Here is a 19,542-nt window from a genome sequence, read left to right on the forward strand (position 1 = left end):
GTCTGCTCGTTTCGGCAGGAGCGAGCCGCTGCATGTAGAAGGACCGCGGGTCGTGCGCACGGAAAATGCCTCTGCGGGACAAGTGCTGTCAGACGGAGCACCACCACCACGGCTGCTGCGAGCCAGGTACGGCGCGGGGGCGGCCGTGCGGAGCTGCGGGATCCCGGGGGTGACAGATGTGCGTCGTCGGGGGGCGGCCGGGGCGTGCCGCCGTTCTGGATTCTGCTGGAGCTGTCCTTAAGTACCCTCGAGTGCAAGCTGCTCGGTGGGATCGCTCCTCGGATCCTGTGGGGTGCCTCGTTGTAACCCATGGCTCCAGGTGGGCGCTGTGTGCCTGTCAGAGGCAGGCGACAAAACGTGTGAAGACTCCAAGTGTTCTTGTTCTGAGAAGTGGAGTGTCTTGGTCTGTCTTCAGTTTCTTTTCTTGTTAAGCGACGTTTCTGGCAATCTCTTGCATTCTTTGAGTATCCCTTTACTTTGTCCCTCCTCTGGTGAGCTCTGATGAGCATAAGGATCTTCTTGTCAAGTGGGGGGAAAAAAAACCCTGAAATTCCTAAACCTCCTGTCTGCATCCCAATGCTGTGTGACACGGGAGATGCTGCTAGTAGAAAGTCCTTGGAAGTTTCAGCTAGCTCGCTTGATTTTCTGTAATCGTTATGCCCGCTGTTATAATTGGTAGCCTGAAAGTAAACTTGGTTCCTTTCTTCTTGCTTTACTGTAGAATTTGTTATTTGGATGCTTTCACTTGCATTTGAAAAAGAAAGGCATCTGTTTTTTGGAATTAGTACTTGAAAGTCTGCGTGGCAGCTTGATAATACTCCTTTAATTAAATGTAATTTGAGAGAAAGTACTGTTCAGCTAGGAGAAACACTTTTTGTGTTTAAGATGTTTTCATGTTTTATAAGGGCTTACATACTTTTCTTACCCTACAAATAACAGTGATGTGTGATGCCTGCTTCGTGTATGTCGCTCCTTCATATCAGTGGCTATTGCATATGCATGTTAGGGGCAGTATGCAACCCAAAGTACACTATTTTAAAGAAGATGGAATGGGCTAGTAGAATACAATATGTCATTGTGTTAGAAATCCCTAAACAATTAGCTGATTTGTAATGGTTGTTACATGTTCATATATAACAGTATATTATGGGGCCAGCACAGTTGTGTGGTGTGTTCATTTTATCATTCCTTTCTTAGACTGCTTTTTCTTTCTGATGTTCTTTTCAGCTTGAATTTACTTATAACCTTACATCCTGCATTTCCTGCATTTAGTCTATTTGCAGTTGGTAAACCTGAATAGATTTTCACGATGCTGTTAGTGCTCTTTACTAAAACATACATTTCTTAGAGGTGCTCTGTGCTGGCATTAGAAATGGAGACCTAAAAATGGGCTAATTGCCTCATAGAATGAGCAACAGAGGAGCTACAAGTTAGTTTTGCTAATAACAAAGATGACTGAAGTGATTTTTGCAAACTTGTGGTTGAGTAAGTGCTGGTATTCGTGTAAATTTAGTATTCCATCTGAGCAAAGCTTGGTTGGTTTTTGAATATACAGCAACAGAATGCTGTGAATTCTTTGTGCATGAGCACTGTGTATCAGAATAAGTAATAATCTTTCTGCTGGATAAATCTTATAATAGGTTTTATGAAGATTCCAATGTAACATGAGACTTCAAATTGTTACTTTTGCAGTTTGCTTGAACCAGAAGCATTTTTTGAATGTAGATTTTATTGTGAAAACTATTATAGTACCTGTCTGTGGACCATACTAGTTAGATATGCTTGTGCTTTGTTCTGATCATGGTGGAATGGATGTGAATTCAGGGTGTAGTGACAGGACTGAACGTAGTACGTTCAGAAAAGATGTGTTTGGTAATTTTTTGTACATCTGCTTTGTTGTTTTGGTTTGAACGATGGGAGTCAGGTAGGCTGCTTTAGGGAACTGCCTTAACTGATGGAAACTTCTGATAAGTCAGCATGGTTTAGTATGTTTATGTTTTATACTCATAGCTTTGAATACATTCTTGATTTGACTAATCAACATGATAGCATACTCTCAGAAGGTGTCATGTCTGGAACAGTCACTATCTGATTTTTTTAATTCACTCTTGATGAGAATTTTTACCTCAGACAACTTGTGCTGCATTCTTGGCCTTTTGCTTTAGCTAGCTTACTCTATACTTTGAAAATCTATAATTTAATAACAATCATCTTTGCTTTCTCAAATGACTTATTATCTTTTATGTATTTCAGTGCATATATTGGAACCTGGTGATCCTCCACTATTACAGCAGCCTTTGCAAACATCAAAATCTGGTATTCAGCAAATCATCGAGTGTTTTCGATCAGGTATAAAGCTGTGACTTAACTCTTAGAAAAGTTTATTACCTTGTTTTAACAGTTATTCATTTAGGGTATATTTAGTGTATATTGAAACAAAACAAAAAATCAACACCTGACTTTCTACATATTTGCAAAATATTGATGGGTTTTTGTTATTAAGTGATATTTCTTCTTGTCTGCGTTTTCATGTAGGCTGGTCAAGTTATAGCTCCTGCTGTATAATCATCTTTCAAAACCAATTTTTTTTTAAATAGCTTGTTCTTTTGCTTTATGTTATCCCTCCAGCTGTTTATTAATGAATTCATCCTAAAACTCTTGAGCAGCAGACAAAATTCAGTATTTGCCTTGAACTTTTTAGAACTGCTGTATCATATTACTTTTATGGTGTTCCTCGACTCTTTTTTGGAGTTGCAATTCATAGCAGTGAACCTAAGAATAACAGCTGAGCGTTTGGATGAGCGTACCAAGGGTGATTGAAACCTGTAATGCTTTCAAGCTGGTTCTACAATTCTGATGTGGCAAAGCAAACTTAGTGCAAGAACACTGAGTTTGTACTTTTAAGCAGTTACATAAAAAGATTTATATAAAGCAACAGAGCTTTATGTCTATGAAGTAAGTGTTTCACATATAAGTCATTGCTGGTATGCAATGGGCTGCGTGTCTGGGCTGAGTTTTGTAGAATGACACAGTATTGTGTATGTTCTCCACATCCATTTAAAAACTTCATACAAAAAAGAAAACTGGAGATGAGAGTCATTAGCAACCTTGTTTATAAGTGTGAGTGTTTGAATGAAATTGCCATAAAGCCTCAAATATGTGTGGCGGGCCTGTTTGATTTGAAGCAGGCTAGTGGTATTTCAGTTGGCGCTAGCACAAACTGCAAGTAGTCTGTCTCAAGGCAGCTTCTAGATTGTCCTTTCTGGCATTTGTTAAATTGATAGCCTACGTTGTTGTCTTCGTGGCAGTTGGACAGAAGGCAAAATGACTTGGAACAGGATTTTGAAGTTAGTTTTGAACACACAATTTTTCATTTTGCTAAGGAGCTCTTTCGATTCTTACGGTAACCTTAAAGAAACAGAGCTTAAAGCCATAACCATGAAAGCAGTTTTAGCAGAAGGCTTCTCCAGTCTTACAGAGCGTTAAGGATAACGAATTAATTACTAACTCCTTTCTAGTTGCATTAGATTCAAATACAACCAAATCATAATGTAGTAAACAGCATTCTTATATGAATCTTAGAATGAATCACGGAATGGCCTGGGTTGAAAAGGACCGCGATGATCATCCAGTTTCAACCCCCCTGCTATGTGCAGGATTGCCAACCACTACACCAGGCTGCCCAGAGCCACATCCAGCCTGGCCTTTAAGTTCTGGACTTCTGTAATGATGTTATAGAATAGAATGTTCTCCTATGAGAAAGTGAACTGTTGAGATTTTTCTGAGAAGTGAAATTGCTTGCTGAGGGCCTAACCTTGGCTGTTTCTGCCAGAGAATTGTTTGCAGTGACTGATACTCTGTATCAGTTTCTTTTGACAGTGATGCATTCTGTCAGCTACATCTACAGCTATTAACATGATTCAGTGTAGTATTGCTTGCCCCAATGAAATGCAACTATGAAATAAAGCTATGGTAAGCTGGAGAAAGCATTTGCTGGTGGAAAATTGACTGTTCCTTGCCACAGTTGGTAGTTGGTGAAGAATGTGGAGATGCTTGCTTTTTCTCTGCCTGATGAGTCAACAAAACCAATGGTTGCTTTAACTTATTTTCTGTTTCCAGGAGTTTGGAAAGGTCCATTGTATAATCCACAAGGACCCATTAATAATAAGTAATTAACTCTTATGTAAAGCTTCACGGCATAAGAAAGATTTGAAGCCAAAGGAACCACTGCATCTTCTAGTCTCACCTCTAGTATAAGTCCTTAAAATTCCTAAGACTGATAGTTTGAATTAGACAATCCTTCAGTACTGAATGGAAGAGAAAGAACTTTCATTATTACATGAGAGAGAGAGGTGAGAGAGAGGGATTGAGGGATTGATTAGGAAGGAGAGGTAAATTAGATGATTATTTTCATTCGAAGGGTTTATTTGTGTCTAGGACATGCACTGACAGCACAAGTCAAATTTTATTTCATGGTGTACTGACACCAAGCTTGAGGCCTTTTATTTGGATTATAGGTAGTGACTTATTGGAATTTCATCTACATGGAGCATGTTCAGTTTTGTTCAGCTGTGTTTTCATGTTATTTTCTTTATATGCAGGCATTGAAGTATTCGTGGATGAGATTTCAGTAAATAACGCATCCTTAGGGGAACTCTATGCAGTTCTCAAATTTGGGATTTTTCAATAAATGCAAGTATTTTTCCAGGGGTCTGTTCTATGTAGAAATGCAGATCAGATGAAGATTAGGTTGATAACACTTGAGGGAAAGAGCAGTGAGAGAAAAAGACAAGAACCTAGGGCAGTGGCCCAGGAAAGGCATAGGCAGAGAAAAAAATTGAATGGTAGCCTCAGACAGTCAAGTTTGGTTCTAAGCAATTGAAGAAGGTACTGTGCTTTACTAAAATGCAGTTATAAAAAGATTTATAGCATTATTAGGCCAAGAAATAGAAAGCTAACTAGATAAGGTCTATTCACATTGAAGAACAACTCTGGAATTATTTATATTTGAACAAGCTTTTTGTTTAGAACATAATTCTGCAGTGTGACCAAGTCTGATCTTTAAATGGAATCCTTAACTGTCCACGTTGACCAAAACCTTGAGCTTCTATGTTTCAGCTGGAAGTGTGTATCTTGATGCCATTTTTGCTGTTTCTTAGTTGTCTGTTACACAGGTGATACTTTGCCAACTCTCATTATAGTTCTGCTGTTTTGACTAATTTAGATTAATTTTGTTTTGTTCCTCTATTAAAAATAAAATGAAGTTAGAGCAATTAGCTGAATTTGTTTAGCCAGCATTTCCTTCTGGTTTGGCATGGTAAGTATTTATCATTCAGTAATTCATTGCTCATTGTGGACATTATGTTCATAGTTCTAGCGAGATATGAAATGGAGGAATGGATTTCAAGTGTAACGTAAACAAAAGATTCAAAATTTAAGCAAGGCAGGAGCTGGAAAACACCTACAGTGCTAGATCAAACTTCTTATCCTTGTGTGTTTGGATATTTTATTTTTGAATATACTATGCATATGTATACAGTAGTCTGGAACACCTGCACATTTTGTTGAGCAGTGTGTGTTTTAAGGGAAAATTTTCTGAGTTATTTTATTCTTTTTGCAGGCTAAAAATGTGTCTCCAGTTCTATTTTCTTCCATAAGTATGATCACCTTTATCTTGTATCACATGCCTGGATGTAGTAACGTTGATGTTAGCTCTTTGTGCTTTATTCTAAACTCTGTAGTTTTTTTTCCTTACCTCATAATTTATTATGTGAAATAGCTGCATTTTTATTGCTTTCTTAACATGATGAGCTTTTTTAAACTTTAGGTGCTTATTCCCTCCTCCTAGAAGATTGTATTACAGCAACCAGATATTGTACCATGGAATCCTTATTCATGTTAGCTGTTGGTTTTGGTCTAAGTCATTATTCTGTTTGTTCTCTGTAAGCTGTAATATGTGTAAACTTTAATTTTTATGTATTTATTTCAAACTAGGCTTATTTTCATAATGGAAGTTGATTACATATCGTAAACTGTGCAGTGAAATAGCATTAATGCAAGATGAAATGCTGATATGATTGTTGTGTTATAAAAATGCTTTTGCTTTCATGTGATGATGCGAGTTAAAAAATGAACAGAAAACCTTCCTTAAGTAAAATGTTTCTTTTATTACAGGAACTAAACAACTTAAGCATATCTTGTTGAAAGATGTGGACACCATTTTTGAGTGTAAATTGTGCCGGAGTCTCTTCAGGGGATTACCAAATTTAATTACTCATAAAAAGTTTTATTGTCCTCCAAGTCTTCAGATGGATGATAGTAAGTTTTCCTAATTTTAGTATCTAATAAAGCCACCTGAAATTGAGAAACTTCCTTTTTGTACCCTTTGTACAAATGCACAAGAACAAGATGCAGAAAACTGATGTGGAATTAAATTTAAATGGTAATGTATGTTGATAACCTTTATGGTAGAAAAGAAGCTACAGTGCTGAATGAAAATGTGTTAACAGGACAGACCCATAAAATAATCAAACATGAATATAATAAGACATGAATATATGTCCAGTGCTTTAATGAAAGATGTCACTGTTAATGATTTTTAATTCTTCCACTTTTTCTTCTTTGTTTTTTTTTCCTCTTTTTATTGTGGAAGATAATAAAAAGCTCACCATGATCTGGGAAACTGAATCTCATACAAAAGCTTGGATCTAAGCAAGCATTTCGGTTTTATATCAGTAGAGTTCAAAAAGAGTTTGGCTGGATCATGTAGAGTGATGTGGGTGATGTGTGTCATTTTTTCCTGTATTTGGGAAGTATTTGGTAATCACAGATACAATCCTTCATTGTTAGTCATGAAACACAGACTGAGAAATCACCCTTTTTGAAGACTTTTTCTTCAGTTATACCGTATTCCTTTCTCACTGCTTCACCTCCATCTTCCCTCTGGGAACCAGACAGGATGCCTGGGAACAGCACAAAACTGCACCGGGGAAGTTGAGACCAGACATTAGGAAAAATTTCTTTGCCATGAGGGTGGTCAAATGTCTATCAAGCGTGAGAGATAAGTAGCTGATGTCCCCAAGCCTGTCAGCATTCAGGAAGCATTTGGGCATTACCCCTCGATGATGTGCTTTAACTTTTGGCTAGCTCTGATGGGAGTTGGCAGTTGGACTTGATGATCTTTGAAGGTCCCTTCCAACTGAACTGTTCTATATTCCTGGGGCATTTCTGTGATCATGTCTAGCCCACTTTCTTTTTTGTAGAGAGTAAACTTTATTATTAAAAGTAATTAAAAGGAAAAAAAATGCATTTTAAAAAAAAACACAGCGATTAAAGATTCATTTCAAGTGATAATAATTTGTTGATCTCAGTAAAGCTGAATAACTGGGAAATGTGCCAGCTTTTAAAGTGTTTTGTAAAGCTGCTTTTGTTATCATGTTTGTCTTTGTTGGCTTCATCAACATTGGTGTGATGATGATTTTTCTTTAGTGTCCTTGTACCTCAACATTTCAAAAACTATGGAATTATAAGTACATGTGACTTAAATGCAGGAATGTCTAAGCAAAATCCTGAGTAAACTTCCAGTTTAGCTGTTGGCTAGGTTTCCTTTAGTTGGCTGCTTGGCTGATACATTTCATTGTTCAGTTGGAAGGGTTCAAATGAAAACAATAGTGCTGTGTGCTCCAAATGAAAAGAATAATACTAGATGCTCTGAATTAAGTTGCTGGCCTGAAGAAGATCTTCAAATCATTGTGGGGAATTTCAAATGGTATCATCGCAGTGCCTTGTGTTTTTACGTTAGTGCGCTGGGGTTTTAGTTGTGCCAGTGCTGACGTTTAGCTTGCAATGCTGGAAACTAGATCATTGAACTTGGCATTTAAAAACAGAATGTTTCTCAGGGTTGTGATATCATCAGTAGCTTGTAAGCAAATAGGATTTTTTTTAATCTCATTTTTCATTTCATAATACAAAACCTGTAGGGTATCTCTCACTCCGGGGAGGGGGGGGAAAGGCAGTAAGATTATCATACTTTTGCTTTTAAAAAAAAATACAATACACAGTAGCCAACAATGTAAATGATTCAAAAACATGGAATGAACTTTTTTTGAAAGTAAGTATGTTGAAACAGTACTTCAAGGGCAAACTTACACTTGTTAAGTTTCCTTTTTTGCTTATGCCGATAAAGGAGAACCACTGTATCTTCTTTTCTTGTCTTTTTTTTTTAAGTCTGTTTCAACTCATTGTCAGGGCAGACCATAATATGAACTTTTGGAGAAGCTCAGTGGAGTCATTTCTTGAAGTAAATTCTTTCACGGAATTGTTTTGAGAAATTAGTAGGAAAAAAAAAAATCCAAAATAATACAGAATTTTTTGTCCTTACTTTTGCTATTAAGTCTCTCAAGTGTTTTGGTAGTCCTAAGAGTTTTCACTGTCCCAGAAGTTATGTTCTGTCTCATCTTTGTCCTCACGCAATGCTTAGGTGATACAGACATTTCGTTGGCTCTTAAGGACTGCTCAGAATTCATGGCTAAGAGCTTGTTTCCAGAACTGGGTTCATTTATTGAGGATGCCTGTTTCCAGCAGTAGAAAAACTGGATTTTAATTGTACTTCAGACTTAGCTGCACACCTAAGAACAAGTGCAATTTTATGTCCTTAGTTTTGCAATTGGTAGTGACTTCTAGAGAACAATTTAATTTGAAGCAAACTAGTTTTCAGCTTAGGTGGCTTCCACATTAGCATACTGGAAGGATTTAGTTCCACAGTCAGCTTCTAATAAGAGTGTCACTTATACTGATTTATTAAAAATGATTACTCAAAGCCTTTATGTGTGAAAAATAGTAACAATTGTGCACATTTGGTGTCTGAATTAACTCAGTGGTGGAAAGACACTTTGAGGTTTGTGAAACTTAATTCAAAATTGCCAATCATTTAAACATGTCTTTGCTTTTTTTTTTCTTCCCCAGACCTTCCAGATATAAATGATAAACAGAGTCAAGCCATAAGTGATCTCCTAGAAGCAATCTATCCAAGAGTAGATAAGCAAGAATATATAGTTAGACTAGACCCTATAGAAACGAATCAGAATGCTGTATTTCAGTATGTGTCAAGGACTGATAGCCCAGATGAGAACACAGAAAGTAGTAGTGCTCCTGATCAAGCTCCAGTACCAATACAGGAACCCAGCACTGAACCACCCAAGGCTGTTTCAGCTCCTGCTCCAGTTGGGGAGACTGTGGAATTACCTCCTGCTGATCCTGTTACAAACAAGCTGACCCCTACTCCTGAAGAACAGCCCCCAGCCGTAACACCTGAAGTGGACTCTTTGGATAATTCTGATTTTGGCCACCAGTTGATTTGTTGTCTTTGTAGAAAAGAATTTCATTCTAGACGCAGTGTTCGCCGGCATATTAGAAAAGTACACAAAAAAAAGATGGAAGAGCTGAAGAAGTACATAGAAACAAAAAAGAAACCAAATCTGTGCTCTGCAAAAGGCCGAAATAAGAACGTTCTTGTAGCATTAGGTAGAAGTTGTCCTGTATGTTATAAATCATTTGCCACAAAAGCCAATGTAAGAAGGCATTTTGATGAAGTCCATAGAGGATTAAGAAGGGATTCCATTACTCCTGATATAGCTACAAAGCCTGGGCAACCTTTGTTCTTGGATACAGTTTCTGCTAAAAAATCTTTTAAGACCCGAAAACAAAAGTCGTCTTCAAAGGCTGAATACAATTTAACTGCATGCAAATGCCTTCTGTGCAAGAGAAAATATAGTTCACAAATAATGCTGAAAAGGCACATGGCAAATTGTTCACAAGATAACTCTTTCTGGAAAGAACTCTAAAAGAGAGAAAGGGCCCAACAATACTGCCAATGGAACAGAAATAAAACTAAAAGTTGAACCAGCAGATTCTGTAGAACCTTCGCCCCCTTCCATCGCTCTTTCTCCACAGAATGAATTAAAGGGAACAAATCATTCAAATGAGAAAAAGAACACACCGTCAGCACAGAAAAATAAAGTTAAACAGGACTCTGAAAACCCTAAATCAACCTCTAAGTCAACCACTAAATCAACCTGTAAATCAACTACTAAATCAACTTCTAAGTCAACCAATGCATCTGCTGCAGGTGGCCAGCAAAAAACCAGGAAGCCAAAACTTTCAGCTGGCTTTGACTTCAAGCAGCTTTACTGTAAACTCTGTAAACGCCAATTTACTTCGAAACAGAACTTGACAAAGCACATTGAATTACACACAGATGGAAATAACATTTATGTTAAATACTACAGGTGTCCTCTCTGCTCTTATGAAACACGTCGCAAACGTGATGTGATAAGGCATATAACTGTAGTTCATAAAAAGTCACCACGCTACCTTGGGAAAATAACTGCAAGTTTAGAAATTAGAGCAATAAAAAAGCCAATTGATCTGGTTCTAAATAAGGTGACAAAAAGAGGCCCTCAGAGGGATGAAACAAAACAGATTGGTTCAAAACACGATGTCACCTCTAATTCGCCCAATAAAAAGTATGAAGGAGCTGATGTTGGCATTGAAGTAAAAGTAACAAAAAACTTTTCTCTTCACCGATGCAATAAGTGTGGGAAAGCATTTGCCAGAAAAGCTTTTCTAGAACATCATAAGAAAACCCACAAGGCGAATGTATCTCATTCACCTGAAGAAAACAAAACCAAAGGCAGAAGTACGAGATCTAAAGCTGTTGTCTGGTGAGGAAAATATAGTGTTTTGTCTTTTCTTTTTCCCCAAACAAAATGGAAAGCACTGCCTTTTATGTTCTGTTGTTGATATATTGCCAAAAACATATTGTTCCATAGATTTTATGGTTTAGCTGTTTAAATACTGTGACATATGTCTGAATTGTTTCTTAATTTTTTTTTTTTTTTAGAGTTTAGGAAAAGAGTTAATTTCTAAATTTATCATGGCAGGAAGTTGGAGTAGAATATAGATTAAGCTGTACCAAGTTGATGCCTTAAGGCATCTGTAATCAAGCTAATGTAAGGATGTTTCTAAAATAGCATGTTTTCAAATTATCAGTGCCTTTGGTTCATTTGAATAACTTAGCCTGCTAATGAACATCTCGGTAACCTCACTGAAGAAGCGCTAAAAGTACCATGGTAAAAGCTGTTGGCAGAAAATTTCTCTATGGACATATTAGAATTATTATTTTATAAATATGTATATATAATATGTATTGTCTGTGCTCTGTCCACAGAAAGACATACAACAGTTTCTTTGAATGTAATTTGGATGCTTAATTTCTTTGGTTTAAAATGAGTTTGAGTTAAGTTCCTAAGGACACTTCTAAAAATTGTCAGATTTAGGATTTAATCCTTGTAGTACTTATTTATATAAGCACAAGTTTGGAGACTTCTGGTGATTCATTTTTTAAAATGTTTGAACCTCATAATTTTTTTTGTTTTAGCCTAAATATTTATACAAGTCTGGCCAAGAATTTTCTTAATTTCTGCCTCTACAGAACACTGGGATGTTTTTTACACTTGGGGGATTTGTATTTGTATTTTTTTAGTTTTCTGTTGCCTTCATGTTAAGGATTAGAGATGGTCTGATTTTTAAGAGAACCTTTTAAAAAGGGAAATTATATACATAAGTGATAATTTTGTATTACAGAATGACTGAGTGATGCCTGAAGACTTGGGGATTGTACAAAAATGAACTGGGGAGACGTTAGTGATACCTATAAGAGTTTTTAACGTCTTTGTTCAGAAATATCCTTTTAGCATATTTGGTGAAAAGAAAACCAAGTTATATGTGCCTTATTCCATCTTTTCACTCTGAAATTCTGTATCCTAGAAGGTAATTTGATTCGAGTTTAGCTTCTGTAGTGAATTGCTACCTAGCTATGTTTAAACATAATGTGAAACGTGTGGCTTCCTAGCAAATCTGGGTTAAATGGGATGGAACTTCAAAAAATGAGCTGAGCTGGACCTTGAATTATGGTGATTTTAAGAGGTCTTTTGTATTTTGATGGTAAATTAAAGATTTGAGCTTATGAGTTATTTATGTTGTGTAATTTAAAACAGGATTGTACTGGTAAATGCAAAGTATTAATTTATTCCCATTTCTTCTCAGATAGGTTCAAGTGATGTTCGGAAAATTTGGAGTTCATTTGCATGAAAAAGACTTTAATGTGGTGTTGGAACTGCTAATATCTTGATAATGGTACTATAAGGAGGAAATATCTTCATAAGCTGTTGTTTTCTTACTAAATTACATCCATTCTGACTGCATGTTGTTAGTGCCTCCTCCCAAAACACTGCTGTAGTTGAAATGCACTTGTGCTTCTAAATTAGCAGTTAACTGTGCTTGTCTCTATACAGTTGAGGTTTGATACGAACTTTCTGAACTTAAAAAACCCATACAGAGGCAACTTGACAAACAACAGCTTTGGAAGAAGACTTTTGTTCCTCATTTAGGAAATCATCTTCAGAGAGCTCATCGTACTGTTCCTCCCTGATAGTGCTAATTGATGAACAGCTCTGACTTTTTTTGTGATATCCTACTTTGGCAATTGTTGTTATATACTGTTTTAAACTTATTACAAATGAATGTATAAGAGCAAACATGTAGTGTATATTGGCTGAATTGTACTAATTTTTAGTATTTGCCATAACATCAGTTTGTTCATATAGACTAATTTCCCAGTTCTGGGATGTTCTGAATTTCACTATACCACAGTTGCTTCAAAGATGTCCATATTTTTTACCATGTGTGGTTCATTGGACAACTTGGTAAACATCTAGGATGTTTACAAGAATATCCACATTCCTCTATTCTTTATTATTTTTTAAAAAAATTATACAACAAGCACTTTAATGATAGTTGCAGTTTATTTTTTCAATTTATTTTTTGAAAGATCAACACACTAATGTTAATATGAAGGTAGTGAATATTCGTCGATGTGTTATAGACAGACAATCTGTGCACAACCACTTATAATGTTAGTTTATTGCATTAAATATTAATAAAAAGGGAGGATAGTATGAGAGAAACTCCGAGTAATTTTTCTCTCGATATGATAAATGACCACTATAGATAGCACTTGAATTTGTATAATTTGGAAAATGTTTTAGATCTTTTTTATTTTAACCTTTTAACCAGGACTTTAGGAAACCTGTTGCATGCCTGCCATTATGGAATTCTTGGCGGGTTTCTTGCAACAGTGGTTTTGTTTTGTTTTGTCTTTTGTTTTTTGTTTTGTGTTTTAGAAAATATTTTGTTTAGTGATTTGTGTCAAATTGCTACAGTTTGAAAGGTACTGTACATCAGAAGAAATACCGTGTTTTTTATATAGGTTTACTCCTTTACTTAGGGAGATGCCTCATGTTCATATATACTTTTTGTATAAAATATATCTAAAATTGTTGATCACAAGATCAGGAGTAAAAATACTTTTATGGATAGAGAACTATTTGGCCCTGTTAGTGCATTGCACTACAAGTACTGTGAATAGGAACTGGACCGTAGCTGTTGCTCGAAATGTTCTATATTGAATGTACATGCTTTTGTTTGGATAAATGTACTGCATTTGGTTGAAAATAAAGCAGACTGGAAATCACTTTTAAGTGTGCATAAACAGAAAGATGTTTTTGTAAACCTGGAGTATCTGTCATTCCACAATCAGAAAGTACAATTTTGCATTTTTTGTAAAGCTTATCGTCTGATCATTGAAACTAGTTGTTTGTAATATTCTGTTGTAATAAATGTTTTTGTTTTGATATTAAAAGTTTGGCACTTGTGGAGTGAATGTTTCTCCACCTTATGGTTGACCCTCTGATAATGACTTTTTGTTATTTGTATAGGTATCTCCTTTCTAATTAAGTGTTTGCTTTTATTATCCTTTTAAAACAAAATTGAATACAGATATTGAAGGAGATAGGCTGTGTGTTTACTTGTTACTAAGAAAATTGAGTTATCTAGTTTGCATTGTGAATTATGTTGCTGGCCAGAGAATTCCACTCTTCATGTGAATGGAATGTAAGATCTGCCATAATTGTTGCTTATTCTTCTTGCTTTTTAAGTGCAATTTAAGTCATGTTCCTGAATACCTATGGGTTAAGATTAAGAAGTTAAAAAGGCAGAATAGTGGTAGAATAACAGTTTGTTTTTCAGCTACCTGTGCGATTTCTGTGGTCTGTTCTGGATATGTGAGCAGTTTGCATCTTGAAATTCTAGAAGGTAAAGTTATAGCTTTTTCAAAGAAGCTTTCTGCAAAAGGATCTCCAGTTCTGCATCCATGTAGAAAAATCGTTTTGTTCCACTTGAGATTGTGAGTAGTGTATTTGCTTTTGAAGATGTAGCTTAATAATTAGCAATTGTCACACCATTATTTTTTTTTTTTAATTAAATCTTCCATTAAGTTAAATCTGCTGCAAAGCTCTTTTGATGCATGAGTCTCCTTTCTGTCTCGTGGATTAGGTTCGCTTTCTCTTTTTTCCTGTAAGGAAAATGAATATGAATATGATAGACCTGTTCAAATCAGTGATTTTTTAAAAAAATCTTTTTGTATTGCTATCTTGAATAGGGAGGGCAGGGAGTGTACAGAGGAGGGGGAAAGGATTGCTGATTGCTCTTTTTTGACAAACCCTAAAAATTTGTAAGAGTTTTGAATATTATCAAGATCTATGTGAGTACTTATACATGGGGTTTCATGTGAACATATGAAGATATGAGTTGTTAATTAAGATGCACTCTTGCATGGGTTTGCTCATTGATAAGACATGTTGGTTTGGCCTTTGTTGCTTGGAATACCAAAAAACAAATGTAAACTGTCCAGTGTGCCTTCAGAAATAAAACTGAGTCTTGTTAAATAGATTTTTATTCAGAATGGATTTCGCATACCATATAAAGAATTTTGAGGATGTTCTAAGCTTTTTGTATGGAAGATGGTATTGAAAAGAACTTTTTTTAAAAAAGTAATTCTTGTGTCAAGGCTTTGAGAGGCCACTTCGAACGTCAAATTGATGTAAAATCTTGCATAACCAGCAAACGAAACTCACACTTGATGAGACTTGCTGAAGTTCCCAGTCTAATAGAACGCTGAGTTCTAACTCTAAGCCACTTTTTCATTAGTTAGTCTTCTGTTAGTTGAAAATGTCCTTTATTCTTGCTTTTATTTTTTATATTTTTAATTTTGGAGTGTCTTCTATTCTTCTGCTTCACTTGCCTTTTCTCTCTGAAACCTGTAGTGTTTGGTTTACTCAGTTTTAGGAGAGAATTAAGTTGTAGCTGAGATAGTTGCTGGTCATTGTCACCATTTGTGTTTTGCTGGGTTCCAGTGAGATGGACTTGAAGCTGCTGTGCAGAGGATTTATGTGACTAGTCAAATGCCTGAAGTACTTTGGAAAGGGGCAATTGGTTTTGATTGCTGGTTGTAAGAACCTGTGGATAGATATTTTATGTATTTCACTTCTGCTGGATAGTAAATTACAGCAATTGGATAGCCACAGATATGTATGTTAGCTGAGAGATTAGTAATAGAAAGGAAATTAAGTTGCTCATTTGGATATCCAAGAATTTGGATATTTCCTGTAGAAACAAATCTGTTGCGCTATGGATTGGAGCAGTGGATTACTTCTTTTTGCTTAAAAGTCACAATCACATGATGTGATTGTGTTTCCCTTTCTGATACTATCTTTATTTTTCCTTTTCTGCTACTTTAACTCATTTCCATTGTTTTGAGATTCCAATGTTATGCTTGTATCATTCAGAAATCACTAAATATTATTAGCCACACCTGTGGCTAATAATTAGATAATTATGGATTTGTTTGTACAGCTTTCAGAATTTACTTTTATTGTGAATTATTTATGTTGTAGGATTTATATATAGAACCTAGTAATGTGGTATAAATGAGAACTTTTGTTTTAATGTTAGAAGTCATAAGAGTAATTAACTTGTCTCTGTGTTTTCCTATGTCATTACAACTGTACAAGTGGTCAGCTTTTGTTTTAAAAGGCCAGGAGAGTAAATGTGTTGAAAGCAGATTTTGAGAGTGAAGATCTTTGGAGAAAGGCAAAGGGGTTTATGATAAAGGCTGTTTTAAGGACAATATGGAAGAGATAATTTAAATCGGTTTCAAGCCAGTAGTCCGGTTCCCCTATAGGAGACCTTAGTAATTGTTGAAGAACCCCTGCTGTTTGTACAAGTAAGGAGACTTTCACGAGGGACTGCTGGCTAAGTACAGAGATTCTGTACCTATACTGAAAAAGAGAGTAGAGAGGAAGGGAATTATGTGGAATACTTTTTAGTTTCCTTTTGTTTTGAGCTTGCAGAATGTGTTTTCTGGTACGCCCCAGTTACAGTCTTGAAGTAGTAATTCAAGCGGAATGTAATTTGAGAAGTTATGATTGCCTGAGTTCAGTGATCCCTTGGGGGATTGGCAAGATATTGGTAATCTTAATAAAAATGTTGTGTGCTTGGAACAATATCTCCAATGAGGAAACAATATCACTGACTTCGGAGTACATAGTAGGAAATAGAGATAGCCTGAGCCTTTGATAGTACATAAGGCCAAATACATTTTTCTTCAAAATAGATTAAACTATGAACTATTTTGCTGTGTTGCCAGGAGCGATGCCGACAAGGTTGTGAAGGCCGAATGACAGAAGAGAGTGTGCTGCTTTATCTCTAGAAGTAGATTTCATAGTGCCTTACCTCAGTTAGGGATGAGATTGAAGTTCTCTGCGTCAGCGATTCATTGTGCTGTCTATTGGCACCTGCTAATACTGGCAGTTTGTGGTTGTAGTGGTGGTCTTCCTGCCATGTCAATCGAAGGAAGTTCTGACCTCCCAGCACCAAGCTGCTCATTCAGCTCTGCTGGCTGAACAGGATTTACTTTTCCACGTTACTTACACTCTTTGATATGTTCCGTTATTGGAAGCAAAAGAATCTGCTTTAATGATCTTTCTACAGCCATTAATGCTTCCTAGAAGAGTCCAGGGGGCTCTGCTGCAGGATGTAGATCAGTAAACGTAATCTAGTTTTATTTTCCAGGATGTTGTGGTTTTACAGTTCTCCCCAGCTTGCAATGTGTGGCAAAGGAAGGGATGAGTAAGACCACTGGAACAATGGTTTCAAGTCACTGTCTTGTGGCAAGACAGGTTGCTTGCAGCTTGGATTTGAAGTAGGTGTGGAAATGCAAAACAGTAATGGAAAAGGCTGCCCAGAGAGGCTGTGGGATCTCCTTGTCTGGGGACTTTAAAACCCGCCTGGATGCATTCCTGTGTGACCTAATCTAGGTGCTCCTGCTCTGGCAGGGGGATTGGACTAGGTGATCTTTTGAGGTCCCTTCCAATCCCTGACATTCTGTGATTCTGTGAATCATTGTGCTTCCTTACATGTCTAAATCTGATCTTTCTTTCTTTGAAGAAGCATAGTTACCTAACAAGCCCGAAATTGACACATCATTAAGAGTGTGTAGGCCACGTTTTCTGTCAAAAATATTTTCCTAGTATTGACAGGTCAATGATTTCTCTTAGGTATAAAAGTAGAAAAGCTTTCCAAAATCATTGAGAGATTTTCTCATTGAGAGATTGCAGAGTGTCTAATTGGTAGTAGATTAAGTGGTATCTGACTTCACAGGGTGTAACTTCTGGAGTCTGTACTGCTTTAGGGCACTTGTTCCCATCTCAGTATAAATGAGGAAAATTGCATACGCCTCTGTAGGCCTAGCTCAGTGCTGAACAGGCTATGGGTGACTTTTTTTATTAAGCCTCAGTAGTTGAGCAGCTCCATCTTCTTTGCTTCTGCTTGCCTGGGGCAGCAACAGCAGTTATCTCATGGTAACTCAGTGTCCCTTTCCCTCTTTCTTTTTCTTCCAGAATCAGCTTATACCATTGTCTGTGTGGAGACGGAGCTATGATAGATATATTTGAAGACTGTTGTCAAAGCTGCCTCAAGAGGGACAACTTTGGTGACTTGCACTGGCTGACCCTTTCCTCTCATTGTCTAAAGCTAGAATTATCGTGGATAATGATACATTCTGAGAGAATGGCCTCAGCTGAGCATTGTGTTACTATCACAACAGACAGCAGGCATGCTCTTTCTTTGCTCCCATCATTCACATACAAGTGAAGTCCAAGGTGGACTGTTCTGGTTGAAGTCTCTAAGAATTTAAAATACTCTACAGTCCATGTTTTGGACTTCTAGAAACATAGTAAGACTATTATTTATTTATTTATAGACAAAGTGTATTTTCTTAATTAAAAGGCTAATTCTCTGTATCTTTGATTATAACCATTGGTCTGGATCTCAGTAATTGATCCATGTTACGCATTAATGATTTCAGAACACTGATTACCTTGACTAGATGCACAAACTTCTTGCTTTAATGATTTTTTGCTGAAAATGCCATTCCTAGAAGCTGAAACCAACTGTTTGGGGATTCTTATGAGTGGAAACATTTGCAGCGGTACAGAAACCATGTAGGAAACCTGCTTGGAACTACCAGCAAATTAAGCATCATGAAAAATAGACGTGCATGCTTAAAAAGTTTCACGGACTAATTCTTAAATGTTAATATCTAGAGTCTCAGGCTGAAATAAATTCCATTTCTGCCATCTTTTTCGCAGTACAACAGCATGCAAACACCTCATAAACTGTACACAATCTATTGTTGATATTCTGAGTTACAGTTAAATTATCATTATTTCACGTTTCTAACTTGATAATTTACTTTTCTTCTACTCAAGGTGATACTGAGATATTATGCTTTGATTTGAAAATTTATCAGCTTATCAAGATTCAGAAATACAATGTTTGTTTTCCATGTCATCTTGCTGTAAATATTAAGGCAACTAACTGATTGCAGCAATGCAGAGTCAGGTGCTTGGTTGTGTTCTGAGAGATTTCCCTTTAAAAAGAAGTTTCATCTCAGGAAAGCACATACTGAGGAGCATGGAGAACAGCTTTGAAACACTTCGTGAATGCATGCACAGCCATGCACTGACTCAATGTGGTAGGAAATAGCAAGCAATATATTAACATTCATGGCTTCAAAGCCAGACTAACAGACTAAGATACTGCTGTATCTTGAAGTACCAAACATTATATTTTTGTATCTTGGAAATATTTTTCCATCTCGGTAGATTGATTCCTTATACTTGCAACAGTGCAGTGAAGTGCAGTATAATCTGAAGGTAGCAGAATCATCAAAGTCAGTATTTGAATGGGTTTTGGGGGACAAGATGAAGTGAGTAAGGATCTCTTCCAGCAAGTAGTGAGGTGCTCATCTGCTTATGTAGCTGTGTAGCCCCAGGGTTGTTTTCTCAACATTTCATTGTTCGGCTGTAGTTGAATTGTGCTGCATTATTATTATTTAACTGCTTATTATTTTAGCTTTTAAAAAGCACTTATCAACTCTATTTACTGGCAGCAGGAACTTTTTGACCTACTTTGATTTTCAGGGGTGAGAGTAAGATTATGTGAGATGTAACTCTATGCAAATTAAGATTTCTGTCTCTATGTTTTGAGACTGATTGGCATTTGATAGTGTTGAGTCAGTGTTTT

General features: G+C 36.5%; 1 protein-coding gene across 1 annotated transcript in view; it reads left to right on the forward strand.

Moving 5' to 3' along the window:
• The first annotated feature begins 43 nt into the window (after nucleotides 1–43).
• The window catches only part of ZNF800 (zinc finger protein 800), a 24,455-nt gene continuing 4,956 nt past the window's right edge, over nucleotides 44–19,542 (forward strand). Inside the window, 5 exon segments of the mRNA XM_031553127.1 lie at nucleotides 44–126; nucleotides 2,254–2,349; nucleotides 6,175–6,318; nucleotides 8,965–9,800; nucleotides 9,802–10,721. Coding sequence (XP_031408987.1) covers nucleotides 66–126; nucleotides 2,254–2,349; nucleotides 6,175–6,318; nucleotides 8,965–9,800; nucleotides 9,802–10,721 — 2,057 coding nt within the window. The 5' untranslated portion in view covers nucleotides 44–65.

This window comes from Meleagris gallopavo, chromosome 1 (assembly GCF_000146605.3).
Source record: "Meleagris gallopavo isolate NT-WF06-2002-E0010 breed Aviagen turkey brand Nicholas breeding stock chromosome 1, Turkey_5.1, whole genome shotgun sequence".
Taxonomy (NCBI): Eukaryota; Metazoa; Chordata; class Aves; order Galliformes; family Phasianidae; genus Meleagris; species Meleagris gallopavo.